This window comes from Megalops cyprinoides, chromosome 7 (assembly GCF_013368585.1).
Source record: "Megalops cyprinoides isolate fMegCyp1 chromosome 7, fMegCyp1.pri, whole genome shotgun sequence".
NCBI classification, from domain to species: Eukaryota; Metazoa; Chordata; class Actinopteri; order Elopiformes; family Megalopidae; genus Megalops; species Megalops cyprinoides.
The window spans coordinates 26,108,216-26,123,709 of record NC_050589.1 but is presented as its reverse complement, the minus strand read 5'-3'; the positions used below and the strand labels follow the sequence as shown (position 1 = coordinate 26,123,709).

Sequence of the window (15,494 nt, the reverse complement as noted above, 5' to 3'; positions counted from 1 at the left end):
AGAGCTGGGTTTTTACTCTCCAAGAGACCTTAATTACCTAATTCAATCAATTAGTTGTGTGGTGATGTTAGATGGTTTTGACGAACTCTCGAGACAAAAAAAGACCTGCACTAAAAAGCCAATAGACCACAGTGAGTCAAGGTGCACTGCCAGAAACGCTTACCTTCCTTACTTTGAATCACAGCTAATTTTAGATGCTCAGTTATCTCCGTACCATTGGCAAAATGGACAGTGGCTCATAACGAGTAAGGACATCTGGCCAATTTTCCAGGTATAACCATGTCTGTCACGGTGGACACATCTGACGCGCCTGAGGCATTGCACTGCTGAAAATAAGTGCAACTGGTGAGCTCTTTCGATTAGTATTGAGGAGAAAACTGTGCTCTATCATCACCCTCAGCAGAGGAGCTAGAGAGAGGAGCAACTTTATTCCTGGCTATGCAGTCTAAAAATAGTCATTCATTGTCCATTGAATCACAATTGAATTGAACTGAATCTTTTCAGGTATCATATTATGACATCAGCCACACTTAGTAAACAATGATAATTAATCATCTCTCAAGTGCAACATTCCATTCTGATGAAGTTAATAACAGATAATTGCAACAGTTTTTTATAAAACTCTATCCTCATCAGCACAGGATCAAATTACTTACTACCCATGCCATGAATACCAATACCTTTTGATACGGTCTAAAATGGCATCATACCTTCTTAAATGTTTGTGTGTTGGTCCTGAGGATTTTTGGGCTTAGGCCCAACTGTGGGGACTGTCACCACAAAATAATACACATTCCCCCTTGCTCATCAAAGGGTTTATAACTAACAAGCTAAACTACAAACAACATCTGAGCTGATTGCCTCAACATTTATTTACACTGAAGTAATATGATACTGCTTTAGAGTTCCTTGTTTAGATGAACAGAATGAGAGCTCCACTGTCTGATCTGAAATTGAAAATTAGACTTGGCACTTCCCTCTCTGAATGTGACTGGAAATCCTTCTCCAGACCAACAGTTTTAGAATGACTAAATCTGATCTGCTGCAGCATCAGGAGTTGAGAGGTGTCTCCATATGGTAATGTTACTTGTGAAGGCCCCTCATCTCTTTATTAAAAGCAGATGTTTGGAATTATTCTACAGATGACACACATGTATATGCTGACAACTACTGTCCCTCAGTGCCTGGTCAAATTAGTACAATACATGGGTTTGGTTTGCGTCCACAAACCCATGGCTGTCTGGCTGAACAACCTGTCCTGCTGGCTTTCCGTGCATGCGCTGGTGATGTCAGCACTATGGTCTGCTGTGCATTAAAACAGTGAAGCAGCATTTGCTGCATGCTTGCGTATTTTCAGGCAAGCAGAAGGGGCTGGCTCTTACTGGCACCGGCACATGCGGCATGCAATGCAACCCAGGAGAACTGTCAATAGAGGAATGATGGAGTCTAGGGTCTGTTAAACATACCTCCATCAATGTACATGTACACTGGGTGTCTGGTGGTGTTCCAGATAGGATCTGTATCAGCAGCCTTGCTGCTGCTATGGAGACCCTTTCACGTGGCTGAGCATGAATCATGAGGCAAAGAAAGCTGCAGCGAACTGTATGACTGATGGTGGATGGCAATGAGAGAAAGAAAGATGGAATGAGATGGAATTATCATAACTGCGATGTGCGCAAATGGCTGCACTTCCTGGGTTGGCAGCATTACTGCAATATTGGAAGAGAACATCAGGCTACTTCAGTTTTGCTCTGCTGTCTGTGTGCTGAAGTCTGTGTCGTAGGGGATGAACACGGAAAGTGAGATTTATGGCCGTTGTGAGTCACTGTGGGCATGCTTAGGAATGTAGCTCCCACGGTTTCCCTTGGCACTGAAAGGTGAATGTCGGAATTCCCTTAATGTCATTCCTTCACTAGAATAAAAGTCTGGCAGTGAGGTACCGTGAATGCCCCTCACACAGCATCATCCACAGCCAGGGTTAGAGTGGATGTTCCTGCCACTTTCTCTGCCAGCTGGCTGTGTGGAAAAGAAAGTGCAGCTTGGCCACACTTTGCATGATTGTTGGACACGCAACGGGGAAGGAGCATTTTCGACGTTTGTGGCACTGCAGCCTCATGGGAAGACAGGTGAGTTTGTCTCCTCTCCCTAAGCAGTAAACTGAAGCCATTAGACCCACACAGCTGTGTTGTAATCGAACACAGGTGGAACGTTTTCCACAAACTCAGATTTCTCCCTGTCAATGTATATTCCTGAGATCTGGCCCCTCCCTTCAGCGGGCCGGGGGCACGGCCTACCCTTGCCTTGCTGTCCGGCTCCCCCAGCCCGGAAAGGGAGGTAGAAGGTCCCCTTTGGCTTTCCACCTTTCTTGGGCCTCTTCAAGAGCTCTACCTCGGGGTTGTCCAGTGGCATCCAGCCAGGCCTCTCCTTCAGCAGCTTGTCCTTGTCCGGCCGGACGCTGCGGAGGAACTTCTTGAAGATGTTGGCAGTGAGGGAGAACTTCCTGCAGATCTCCTGGGAGCGGCTGATCCTCAGTGGGTGCGCGGGCTCACCACTGCCGCTCCCATCCTCCTCCGATGGGCCCTTGTCCAGCTCCGGCAGGTCCAGCCAGTTGCCCACCAGGTCGGCGAAGACGTTGTCGCCCAGCACCAGTGGCTGGCGGTTGCGGCTGCGGCTCATGAGCGAGGAGGTCCAGTCGCTGGAGTCGTCGGCGCTGTCCTGGGAGAAGTCGCTGTCCAGGGACGGGCCCTCCCGGGACAGGCTGTGCAGGATCGCTGGCAGGTCCACCGGCTGGGCAGAGGCGGGGACATGGGTGTGGCAAGGGGCGGGAGGGGCCCAGCGCTCCTCCCATGAGGGGGCGGTCTCTCGCGAGAACCTCGGAGGCAGGGGAAAACTGCCGCTCTCAGGGCTGGAGGAGGCGGGCGACGTGTCCACACTCTTCCTGTGTTGGCTCCGCCTCTGTCCGTCCCTCAAATGGGGCAGGCGTTGCTCCTCGGGGGGCGGGGGGAATGACATGGGTGGGTCTGCCATCAGGGGGGTGTGGCTGGACCTCCCTGAGATCTCCAACTGCTCCAGCGCTGTCTGCACCTGTAAGAGTTTGAGTTCCTGCAGCGCCCCCATCATGGAGTTCATCTGAGCATGGAGCCCATCGCCGGCTTCCTTCATGGAGAGCTGGGGAACAGAGAAAGAGAGAAAGGGAGGGGAGAGAGAGGCAGGGAGATCAAGAAAGGGAGGGGGGAGACAGACGGGGAGAGAGGAGGGAGGGGTGAGAGAGAGAGGGAGAGAGAGGAAGGGAGGGGGAGCAGAGGAAATCCAATTAACATGACAAAAGGGATTACAGTGCTCATCCTTTCAAAACATTTACATTTACATTCAGGCATTTGACAGACACTCTTATGCAGAGCGACTTACAAAGTAAAAGTACAAAAGGGGGTATAATTAGTCTACTGAAGAACACTACATACCGAAAATGACAGATCACATCCGAACAGGTGTCAGTCTGTCACACAGTGCTTAAATAACCAATGCCATAATGTTGCACAGAAGTGCTATAAATAATACCAATGAACAATAACTATAAAAACAACTAGTGTAACAATGGAAGGGAATGTAAGAGTGGAAACAGATGTAAATTAGTCATATGCCTAAACAGAAGTGGAAGGTTAATCTCAGTTGCGTTGTTGTTATTACAGTGACGTGAGCCACTGTTAGCAATCAGCACCTGAAATAATATTGTTCCTGTAATGTTAAGAATTCATAATGCATTTTGAACACGCAAACGAAGATGGCTCATCTTTCCACATCTTACAGCATGCACCAACAGTGTTATGATAAATTACAAAGTGGGGGAGACAAGATGCAGTCTGAAAACCACTTGAGACTGTGGCAGAAAAGGACCAGCACCACTTTTTTCTGACCACAAAAAACATAATCTCAGTCCTGAAGACTGGCTTTGTCCTTGCAGTCTATTACACATTTTGGCTGTGCCTGTCTGCTTTGCTCACTGACACACTCCAAGGCCAACTCTACGCCCAGCGCCTTCAGAGGTGATCAATTTCACAAAGATCCCCCACAATGAGACCAAATGCTCCCGTGACAAAGCCAGTGGCACTGACAAACACTGATTCTATATACGCTTTTAAGCATGAATGATAATACTTTTCTGTGGACTGCATCCTGACCAGACTTTCGGCTTTCTGGTGTTACGGGACCCAATGGTCATGCACACGATGACTGCGAAACCACTCCACTCTCCCCACACCCCAGTTAGAGTTACAGTGCAGTTGCTGAGAAGGGTCCCCACCCCGCTGCTCTTTGTGTGCTGGTTAGACTTCACCCCGTCTTGTCACGCGCCGTGGATCGAGTGACCGGGCTCCCATATGGCCCGCGTCTCGAGGGCACGACCAGGCGCTCGGCAGCTGCTGGGGTACGGTATCCGTTCTGCCCGCACCCTCTCCCATCACGCCGGGTGCTCCTTTCATGGCTCTCACATGGGGGCACAGTCACCGAAGCAACAGGCTGGTCATGCCTCAATGATACGAAAAAGCCCATCCCACACCGTGGAGCCAGCCTCATCCAGTGACCGACCACAAGCTTTGGACGCCGAGCTCCTGTCCCTGGCACCTGACATCACTATGAGTGGTACACTCAGCCACGCACTACATTAACTGTGTGATGACAGCTGTGATACTTAAAACCTATTCACAGCAGTGTGCAGTGCACTGGCGTATCATTAACAGTGTGAATGGGACGGTAATGAACACGCCATTCAATAGTCACGGATGTACATTCTGCATCTTCAGCAGTTCTCAGTAATACAATATGTCTGCTGAAGAAATGGCCGTGCAAGTAATATTTTTATCATTTATCTGTCAAGCGTGCATTCCTATTCTGGTGGATGAATTTTATACCTCATATATTCTGTCATCCATTTCTGCTGCCGGATTTTTTATGGAAACGGTTGGTGTAAATTACCTTGCTGAAGGAGATGACTGCAGTCACCCCCATAGCCCTGATGCAAATGCAGTCTGTTTAACATGCTGCTTGACTGACTACATCACATTATAATCCGCATTTATATCAAGCACATATTAACACATGAATGAGACTATGCATATTAGTTGGAAGCCAATCCCAATGTGTGAAGGTTTATGTGTGACAGACAAATGTATAAAACCACAAATCTGTCTGAAAGGCCAGGTTTCCTCACCAATGCTGCTGAATATTATCATCAGCTTCAGTGTCCAAACAAGATTTCTCAAAAAGCATTACACTCATCATAAAAGCAGACCATTCAGGATATCGTCATGTTCCAGATCGTTTCGCAACCAGTAACACAGTAAAACCACACATCTACAGAAGCCATCCAACACAAGAGTCATAGCATAGTTTGCTATCCCACATTATGTATACTTAATTACATGTGTGTCCGTGCTCATAAGCCAAGATCATATTACAGGGCTGCCTCAGCAGAGAGCCCTAAGCCAACAGGAGCTATCAGCTTACCTCCCGAAACTTTCACAAAGAGACTGCCTCCGTCGTGGCCTCCCTGTCTCTATCCTTGCACCTTTCCCACATACAGCCTGTCAACCCTATATGTAGCTGCCAGCCAATCAGGAAGCCACGCTGACCTGGAATGCGATTGGCTGGTTTGAACTGTAATCCCAAGCAGAGGGTTTTGTTCACGCTGGAGCCGCGATGATTGACAATGAGAGGGTGGGAACTGTGGGCTTGTGGGACAGCAGGGGAGACGCGACAGGGGCTGGAGGGGGTGGACATATGTTTAGATGGAAAATTGTTCACTTGGTTGATTCAATTACAAGACCCTCTGTGGGGAAAAGTCAAGGATTTTTTTTTTTTGGGGGGGGGGGGGAGTCTTGTTTTCATTTTGTATGATGGGATATAGCAAGTTGAGAGCTGAGGGGGCGATTTACATGTGTCATGACAACCACTTTAAATTTAACATGAAACACTCCACAATCTGTGTCAGCTTTACCCTTTGTTATACCACAACTTCTGAGGCTCAAGCTCAAATGACGAAATGATCACATTCCTTTCATGTGGCAACTGCCCTACTTTGAGAGTGCTCACTTTGGGAATTGAAACTGGAAATGAAAGTTTGCCCTCGCTACTTCAAAGGAACAATCAATTGCAAAAATGAAGATGGGCAGAGAGTGGCTTCACAGAACAATACTGTAACTCTGTGCAACATTTAAAAGCCCAGCAATAGAGGGGTAGGCTAACAGACCTGGTTGCATCACCTCACAGAAATATATAGACCCTCTGAGCTGCTGAGACACAGCATGGTAGGGTGGTAGGGAGAGTGCACATGGGCACATAGAGGAAAAGTAATGTATGTGGTGCTCTTAAAGGTCACGCAATCCCTAATCACATGTTTGAAACAAAAGAGCTGTTTCTTTGTGCTGTCATCGCAAGGCATGGGTAATTACAGGAGTTAATGTGTCTTTGTCCTTCACATCACACATATGGTGGCTGGCATTAGGAATAATTAGACATCTTTAGAAGCTGGCCCGCAGTATTTAATTGCTATTTACACTAAACCTGCTTGTCTCTGATAGGCACAATTACATCCACTACTATATACATATAGGCCCATTTAAGGTCACTTGTTTTTGAACTTTTAAATATGTTTATTCAGTGTGTGAGAGTTTATAATTTCATTTTAAATTGTACGTTGTGCTGCCACCACACTCTAATCTACCAATGCTAGCTAAGTTGCCTTGGATAAAGGTATCTTCAAGATATATGAATGGGAAAAAATATTATTTTAGAGATAGTGCTGCTACCTGTAATCCGCTAAAGCTGAAATGTCATTTATAATATTTAGGTATTTTCCTGGCCCTGAGCGCTCCACACTCCGTTTCCACCCTGCCTTGGGCCTTTCCCCTGCTGTCACGCTCCTGTCCCGTGGCGGTCAGAAAAGTCTGCTTAAATCCACGATTAACTTTCCGAAAATGCTCCCTTCCAGCCTTTCCTCTCCTCGCCTTCCAGCAAGGCCTTATGGGAAGTTACCCGTTTTATGCCTAATTTTGTGGGAGGGCGGGGGACACAGGAAGACAATTATGTGTGGCACAGTGCATAACTCACAAACAAATTCATGTGCCAACGTTTGGCGGTGCCACATGCGGTAGGTACAATTGCTCCCCTCCACTGTTGCAGTGGCACGATGAGGAGGTGCAGTGTTTGACAGTGAGAGTCGGTATTAGAGAAGCACCCGGCTCCCCTATCGCGCTCAGCCATATGCTCACGGTCTAGTTCATTGATCTTTCCCCTGACGAGCCTTTCACAGTCCTGTCCACTGCTCCCAGGATGGTGACCCAAGATCCCAAAGTGGGAGAGCAACATCCTTGCACCTTTGAGGTAATGTTGCTACTAACGTCAAAAGAGTATATGTCATGTACTGGCAGCTGGTAAACTCCTTCCTCTACAACTTAATTTGCAGCTGAATGTAAAGATCCAGTGCCCCCAGTGAAACTACTCATTTTTAATACATTGTTGGAATGACAGAACAATTCGATCAAATGCATAGATATTGGGATCTGTACTTCACAACTGCTTCACAACTTAACAAGTGATCTTGTTGTCAGAATCAAGATGCTGCCTGTGTTTCTGGCTGTGTGCCATGTGCTCCCCTGAAAGCAAACACAGGCTAATTGGCCGTTAGGCACTGAGCAGTAGCTTCAAAGCATAGAAGAAACAGGCAGCAGCTTCAGAGCTCATTTTGGACGAGTGCTCATTAAAAGTTTGTGCTTTTAAAGAAGGGAGCACACTTTATGTTTGTCTTTCCTTTGTTTAAGGAATAATTAAAACCACTGAATAGTGGTGATAAATAGCACCAGATAAATAACAGTTTTGTCACTGCAAATTTCTTTCAAACCAATGAATGAGCTGGAATGAAAAATGGACCCATCTGCACTGTTCCCGTTGAACGTATAATCTGCTGAGATTAGTGCTTTGCTCCTTCGGGACCCCATCTTGTTCAATTAAGGAGAAAACAAAAGGCTAAGCATGACACATCAGGAATGATTAATTTCGGATGGGTGGCCATAAATTAGGATGGTGTGTGTGTGTGTGTGTGTGTGTGTCAGGGAGGGGTGACCACACAGTTGAGGGGTGGGTTAACAGGATTATTTTGAAAAACAAACACGTCTCCCAAGCATCTGGGAGTGGGGCACTGAGGTGCGTTTATGTGAGAGTGTAACTGTAAACATCTCTTTCCTGTAATCAGACTCTGTGGCGGCGTTCGCTAGGAGCCAGGGCCAGGACAGGGAGCACTGCGACTCAAGGTTACCCCAGCCAAAATTTGTGGGAAGCTGTGCATTTTTCCTGGGCAGCTCATTAAATATGAATGTGGAACGTCTTTCAGAGGGCCGGTAAAGGTCAGGCAGGGAAAGGGGATCTCTTTCCCCAGGACACAGAGAGGGTCTCTATCCTGTTCTGGGCTGGCGGGGTGAGAAACATCTCTCATTTGTGGCCAGCGTTAGCAGGAGCGACTGTAATTAGCAGTGTGGCCATGCTTTGGCCTCTCTGAAGAACGCACGTCGCCTCGGGGGGACAAAGGCCATCTTGTTGGTCTGAAGAATGCGCTGGTTGTGCATGACCTTCTCTGGGATGTGGATGTAGTGATCCAGTGGCGTGCTGACTCAGGGTCAAGCCACTGCTCTGAGTCTTGGACCTTTATAAGATGTTAATGAGTCCAAAGTTATGCTTTCAGTATAGTAGTTTTGCAGTTTACAGTAGTTTTGCAGATGCTCTCATCCTGAGCAACCTACATATCTTACAATTTTTACATTTTCTCCTTTTACACAGCTGGACGTGTACTGAGGACATTAAAATTAAGTACCTCAAAGCTACAAAGGCATTACCCCACCCGGGATCTGAACCAGCAACCCATGGGTTAAAATCTATCACCACGCCACACTGCTGCTTCTCATAACAGTGGGGATGCCTAAGCATCAAAGCTACCTCATCATCAAGAGTATTAAATCAATTTTACAGTCCATTAGACCTAAGTGGACTAAGTGGAAAGGGCGCCCATGGTTGAAGCGGTATTGATGTTGCACATTGGATTACAGTCTCTGCTTAAATGTGAACATGTACAACCATAACCAAGCGTACCACTGAGTCAAAGTTGACAAATGTTTCTGGGCAGAATCTCCCAGAGATATCAGAAATGATTTCACATTTACTTTTGATGATGAGTTTGCCAGACACAGGCTGTTGGATCCCCAGCGTAGATTTGCCATGGATTCGATAAGGCAGAAAAAGATTAGATCAGGAGTGCTTGGTTGTTAGGTTTACCAACTGTCTGGGCTACAGAGGTGGAAATACCATAATCCTAAGGTCTGTCTTTAACATGGAGATTGTAGAACATTTTTCAAAATCAATGCCTACCCTCCAAGGTGTTTAATGACTGGTTGAATCATAATTTTACAGCAGAGGGACACACCTGTGACAGTTTATTACAGCCACACAGTATGAGCAGAATTGGATCATGAAAGAAAATCTGGGGCAGGTCAGACATCAATAGCAGTGGCGAGGCAGAAAACACAGCTGACTATGATAGAATACAACATTTCATTTTTCAAAACCAGTGAAATGTGGCCATTCGTGTTGAAACCCTGCAAGACACCTGCACTGTCCAGTCCTGTTATCCAGCTGCTCGTGCTGCTGTGAGCCCAGGATGTGGCCAGGGGTGCTGTTGTGATGACGTTGGCCTTCGCACATTAGTGGTAGCAACACTCTCCTGTTTCTCAACCAAACTTGGTGATTACGATGTCATAAACAGACAGCCATAGCTGAAGTTGAGTCACGGATGTGACACATTATCTTTCCGTGGTTAGCAGACATCATTAACCGCTGACATGATAAATCGGTTATATGAAACTTATATATCACCCATTTATAGAGTTTAAATTAACATAAATTATTCAGATTAAGGTACCTTGCTTTAGGATATAGCAGCAGTACCTGACCTGAGGACATTAAACTGGCAACCTTTGGGTTAAGATCCTTAGCTCTACACCACACTGCTGCCCAGTTAGCAGTGGCTGCATAGTGACAGCTAGCTGTTGACTGTTATCTGAGACTGTTTACTTTGGGTCTAGTATTCACATTCACACATGGACCAGGCCTTTGGAGCAGGGATAGACAACGCAAGCCTCCAGCGCTTGTGTGTGTGTGTGTGTCTGTGCGTGTGAGCGTGAAAGAGCGTGATAGGCTGCAGTGATCATGTCACCCTGCCTTCCATGATGGCTGCATATGTGGGTGACTTCTCCCTGCAGTTACTGCACACCTGTCATCCTCACCGAGTGTCGCTCTGGTGACGGCTCTCAAGGACCCTCCCCCCAGCATCTAGTGAGCGTTTTCTGTGTCGCACGGTCACTGCTACAGGCTGCTCCTAAACTGAAACAGCAGCTGGAATGAACCAGAGACCTCTAAACCAGGCCTGAGGAACATGAGAGGACTACAGCAGCCTGCACAGGAAAAGCTAACCCTAAAAGTGACCCAGCCAATGGGAGAGTAGAATTATGTGAAATCTGGAAGGCAGCATATTGTCTCCTCCATGTTGTGCTCTATCCTTCCTCATTTCCTCTTCAAAAGTTTTTAGTGAAGAAATGGTAGGCACTACTCCTCTCCAAAGGCAACCAGTACTGACCAAACTGGCACAAGCCACTCTCCCCTATGAAAGCCGAGAGTGACCACTAGCCATATTTTCAAAACAATGTCTGTGTTCACAATCAGTACAGCTGCTTGTGGTCCTCTGCCAATTTTAGTGGAAGGGAGGGAAGAGCCCTTAAAGAATGAAGCCACGGAAAAGTCAGACTCCCTGCCCCACAGCACTGCATAACAGGGCCTTGTTCTGCAACGTTCCACCCTAGAAAAACCCTTGTCATTTATTCCATATGGTCCCATGCAAAAAAGGGCTTAAATGCATGAGATGTAAATGAAGAAGCATGAGGAAAATCAGAATCCTTGTGCTTGCAGGAAGGCCAGACATGGCATGTAATGGCCCACTATTCACAAACCCCACCATGCCGCATTGACAGCTGAGGTTAAAACAGAAAGGGACACGGAGGGCCTGGTGTGACCTCTGACCCCTTGCGTGTGTCACGCCTCTTGGACTGGGTCTGTGTAACCCTGTGCTGTTCCTGATGGAGAAGCCTAGTCATTACCTGCAGTGGTAGTAACTGAAGCTCCGCAAATTTACACACACTTTAAAAATTCAGTACATTACTGACCTGGGGACTGACACTTGTCCAGAGAGGACAAAGAATAGCAGAAGTAGCCAAGTGTGGGGCTAGAAATGGACCTCAGTGAATGCTGTGGCCACTCCAGGGCAGGTCATCTGATCTTGGTGCTGAATCACAAGGTTTACATCTAGGTAAAGTGTCCATAATCAGACCTCATACTGAGACAAATGATCAGTTGATGAAGTAGAATCCAGTCATGCCTCCTCTGATTGTAGAGTTTCACATTCACGTTCTGAACTGGGTCTGCCAGTGGCATATTGGCCAGCCTGCTGGGAGGCACACCCTCCGTGCCAGTCGGCTCAGACAGGCCCCGCAACGTCCCTGGCACTGTCTGCCTCTCGGACGAGCAAAAGCGCCACGACAGATTGCGCTCAGTATGACACAGACAGCAAACGGGCTTCTCTTCACACCTGCTATTAATTTTCCCCTGCATATCTGCCTCGTCAGTTGGACAACAGACTCTTTTATTTGCAAACCATGATGCTGCAAACAGCGACCCAGCCTGCCCTCCTCTGGCTCCTAAACCTGAGCGCTAGCTGGCAGACGTGGATAAATCGCCTCTGTCTACCCATAGGGGACAGCGGCCCCATGCTGTGCAGCTGATGCATTCTGTTTACCAGTGTCTTTCTTTGTCGGGGACTTTTTCCACTCAGTGAATGCTGAGCTCTTTTTTGAGCAAATGCATTTCCTTTTGTCTGTATTTCTTTTTCCACTCCACAATATTATCCTATTGTAAGGTTCTTTCTTGGAAGAGCCAAATCTGGTTAAAGCTGCTCTGAAATCTAGTCATGCAGCTGCACGAAGATTAATATGAACTCTTAAAATTCCAATCTTTTGTACCAGGCACACTGACCTACAGCATGTTAGTGGAACGAGTTAGTGGAAAGAGTCTGTGATTTTTCATATTTTATACAGAAAACTGTATCTCAGTGAACAAGCTCAACAGACACCGTCCCTCTGATGTTTTATGATCAAAATATTTTTGCAATGTTTAAACTCTTTACGCATGAAGGCCAATGTCAACCATTCAGAGGCCATAAAATAGAATAAAATGCTTTTTTAAAAGTGGAGCTGAACATGTGAGTGCAAAATAAAAAATAATAAATGTTAAAACTAAATGTTAAAAAAAAATGTTCCAACTGATATTTACCTATAATAAAAATACTTAAAGACATCTCTCTATATCTATCTTTGCCGATACTGGTCTGTCCTGGTTAATGGCACGCTCCTAGGGGTGTGTGGGGTTGTCCTCGCTGTTGAGATTCGCCTACCGTGAAGAATCAGGCGGCTGGTAAGAAGTGCAAGGTCAAAGAGCAACATCTCGCACACGGCCGCACACAACAGGCAACACAGCCTCGCGAACCTCAAACGAGCCTTTGTTTTTCTGTGCTATCCAATAAGTACTAGTCACACCACTCTCCTTTAACAATTAAGTTACATCAATCTTAATGCAGCATCCTTTTTCGAAAAAGGAGAATTTTGTATTTTGGATGTTCATACCAACCTTTATAAGTCCTGAAAATATTTGTTTTTCAGCGGTAACGTCAGGTTGTACAGCTGACGAAATAACAGGTAAAATGAAATTAAGGTTAATATTTCGTGTGTGAGACTGTGAGTGCAAGCATGTAACTCATCTGGATACATCATGAAAATGTGCATGAAAAACAATATATGAATTAATAAATTCAATCAATGGACGTAGATTCCGTTGGCAATTTTATGCTGTCGAGACTGTATGGACACCGTTTTGTATCATAATGACCACACTTGCAGAAAACCACGGCGCCGCATTTACATTATAAAAGAGTGTCTGCGAACATCTGGCGAAGAGAAGGGGGATGGGGGGTTTTCATTGCTTGTGTCAGTACTGTACGGCTGTGAAAACGCAAGAGTAAAGGAATTCATGTGTATTTTTAAAAAGTGCTTTAAATACATATCATAAAAATTCTGCTCTCTCTGGGACAACGACCGACGACTGTCCCGCCATCTATTCTGTAATAAATAACACAAGTCTGCAACAAGCGCATCTCCAACAGGAACATTTCAAAAGACATAAACAAGGGACCAGATCCTTTATTGGCATGCACACATTGGGGAACCAACTTCAAACACACAGCTTGGTGCTCAATTTATTTGTTCAGCTAACAACCTGGCAACGAGTTGTTTGCCCAGACGTCAAGTAGGACATAGTAAGCTACAACAAAGATCACAGGAGAACGTCAACAGAACAAATATTATGGATTTATTTAGGGAAGTTATTGACGGAAAACGATGGCTGGTTACATTAATTTAACTGCTCATTAGTGAAATGCTCATTAGGCTGAAAAACACATCATAAACTAATGAAAATCAATATAAAGTCTTGATTTTTCGCTGCATTTCTGCACAGAGCAGTTCGCTTCGTACTTTTACACAAAGCTACTTAAGGAATGCGATGGAGCTACACAAACACATGGCAGGTCGTAAATACAAATGGCCATTTTCTCTCATATTACCGCCTAGATGGGATTTACTCCTTTTGGAACCGGTGTTTGTGTTTTATATACACACGCATGAAGTTGTGGGTATGCTTCTGCATTAATGCACGCATACTTTTTTAGTCATGCAATTGGTTTTTAAAAAATCATTGCAGTTGCAAGCAATCGAACTCATTCATTCTTCAGCTACTTCAAACAGAGAATGCAACATAAAAAGCACTTTAAATATGCCATTGAAAAAAGGCGATTACATACCAGCTCCTGCTTCAAGCGTCTCAAACAAGTATCCATATTTTTTAGTTCCGATATTGGACGTTGGCGTTCCATTTTGTTTGCAGTTATTAACGTATAGTAACTGATGTTCAGATTCCAAGCATTATGCTTTACGAATATGTCATCATAACTAGGGAATGTGCAAAACTGTCATCTCAAGAAACAATTGATGAGTCCAAAGTTTGCCGCCTATCTAGTGTTTCAGAGGAGACCGTTACAACCGGAGCTAGATAAGTGATCTTTTCTGTTCTTCCTGAATGCGCGCGGTCATATTCCGATTCAGCGGCGTTGATAATAAAGAAAAAAGATCATTCACGTTTCAGCCTTTCGTTCCTTCAATAAATATGATTCAGGAACTCAGTTATTTTTTTCAGCACGACTACCAGACCGTATCTTCATGTTGTCCTCCTCTTGGCAAGGGATCTGTGAACAGTTCTTTTCCTCTTGCGAGGTGTTTACGTTGAACAAGTAGCTCTTCTCCGCCTCCTGTGCCGCTCAGCCAGTCTTGGATACAGCAACGAAAGCGTTTAGGATTAGACTGGACTCAGTAACGTGCGACCCAAGAGACTCAACTTTCCGACAACGTAGATCCCTTCGGTAGCCATTTCTCCATGTCTCCCCCAACCATTATTATCGATATGAATGTACCTTCCGTTCTACACTGTTGATGTGATGCTAATGTAATGGCTACCGGTAAAGGCGTTATTGAAACCGTTATCATAATGCATTTTCTACAGAAATCGATAGCAAATGGAACAAGGACGACATGCATGAGACGAAGCTAAGGAGAGAGGCGCACCAAGGGAATCCTTAGTACAGTAATTATAACAAAACCCGCTTCAAATTAATAATTTATTGTCTAAGCGTTATGGAGCATAATGGAAACAATGATTCACCAATAAAGGTTGTTTGTTCGTGAAAAGAAGACTGATGGCTTTCGAACTAGACAATGATTGCCTTAAGAGCTTTATTTAGAGGAGATTCTTTATGGCACATTAGCTATGCATGAATGGGAGTGTGCATGACAAAGTGTCACTCCAGGGGTACATCCATGACAAAGGGACTAGCCCAGGTGACTGGGGACTGTCAGTGTTTGATCTTTGGTTTAAAAACTTATCAGGACCTCTAGGATTGGATGGTTTGACTCCTGTTGCATGGTGGGAAAATCCTCTTTTTAGGTTTCAAGGCTGGGAAAGTCATCCATAGCAGTTGTGATAAGAGGTTTAGACATAGGCAACAGTCAGAAATTAACCGCACAATTTTCAGTGTCCGTATTTTTGCAGTCCATCTTCTTTTATGCTTTTACAGACACAACCTCTACCATTAATCTGTCTTTTCAGAAAAACCTGCTGTATACTGGAAAACCATTCCTTCACTGCATTTATTCAACACAAACAAAATCAGCATGTACATACACATATAAGTGCAATGTGATCTAATTTACCAATGAAGAAAAACAAATGATGGACATGGA

At 45.3% G+C, this 15,494-nt stretch overlaps 1 protein-coding gene across 2 annotated transcripts; it reads right to left on the bottom strand.

Moving 5' to 3' along the window:
- Positions 1 to 1,059: 1,059 nt before the first annotated feature.
- Positions 1,060 to 14,488, bottom strand: inka2 (inka box actin regulator 2). Of its 2 annotated transcripts, none has more exons than XM_036534067.1 (2): positions 14,003 to 14,488; positions 1,060 to 3,168 (listed from the first exon to the last, which is right to left on the bottom strand). In XM_036534067.1, exons 1-2 carry the CDS (start codon positions 14,072 to 14,074, stop codon positions 2,167 to 2,169), a joined length of 1,074 nt encoding a protein of 357 aa, XP_036389960.1. In that variant the 5' UTR covers positions 14,075 to 14,488; the 3' UTR covers positions 1,060 to 2,166. The 2 variants fall into 2 exon arrangements, with proteins under 2 accessions (XP_036389960.1, XP_036389961.1); XM_036534068.1 differs by lacking the exon at positions 14,003 to 14,488 and adding an exon at positions 5,503 to 5,552.
- Between the last annotated feature and the right edge of the window lie 1,006 nt (positions 14,489 to 15,494).

Bases quoted from the DNA above. Each gene is read 5' to 3' on its own strand.
- inka2 (XM_036534067.1), bottom strand. From the start codon at position 14,074: ATGGAACGCCAACGTCCAATATCGGAACTAAAAAATATGGATACTTGT. The intron at 3,169-14,002 runs GTATGTAATCGC...TCTGTTCCCCAG, and splicing joins GACGCTTGAAGCAGGAGCTG to CTCTCCATGAAGGAAGCCGG.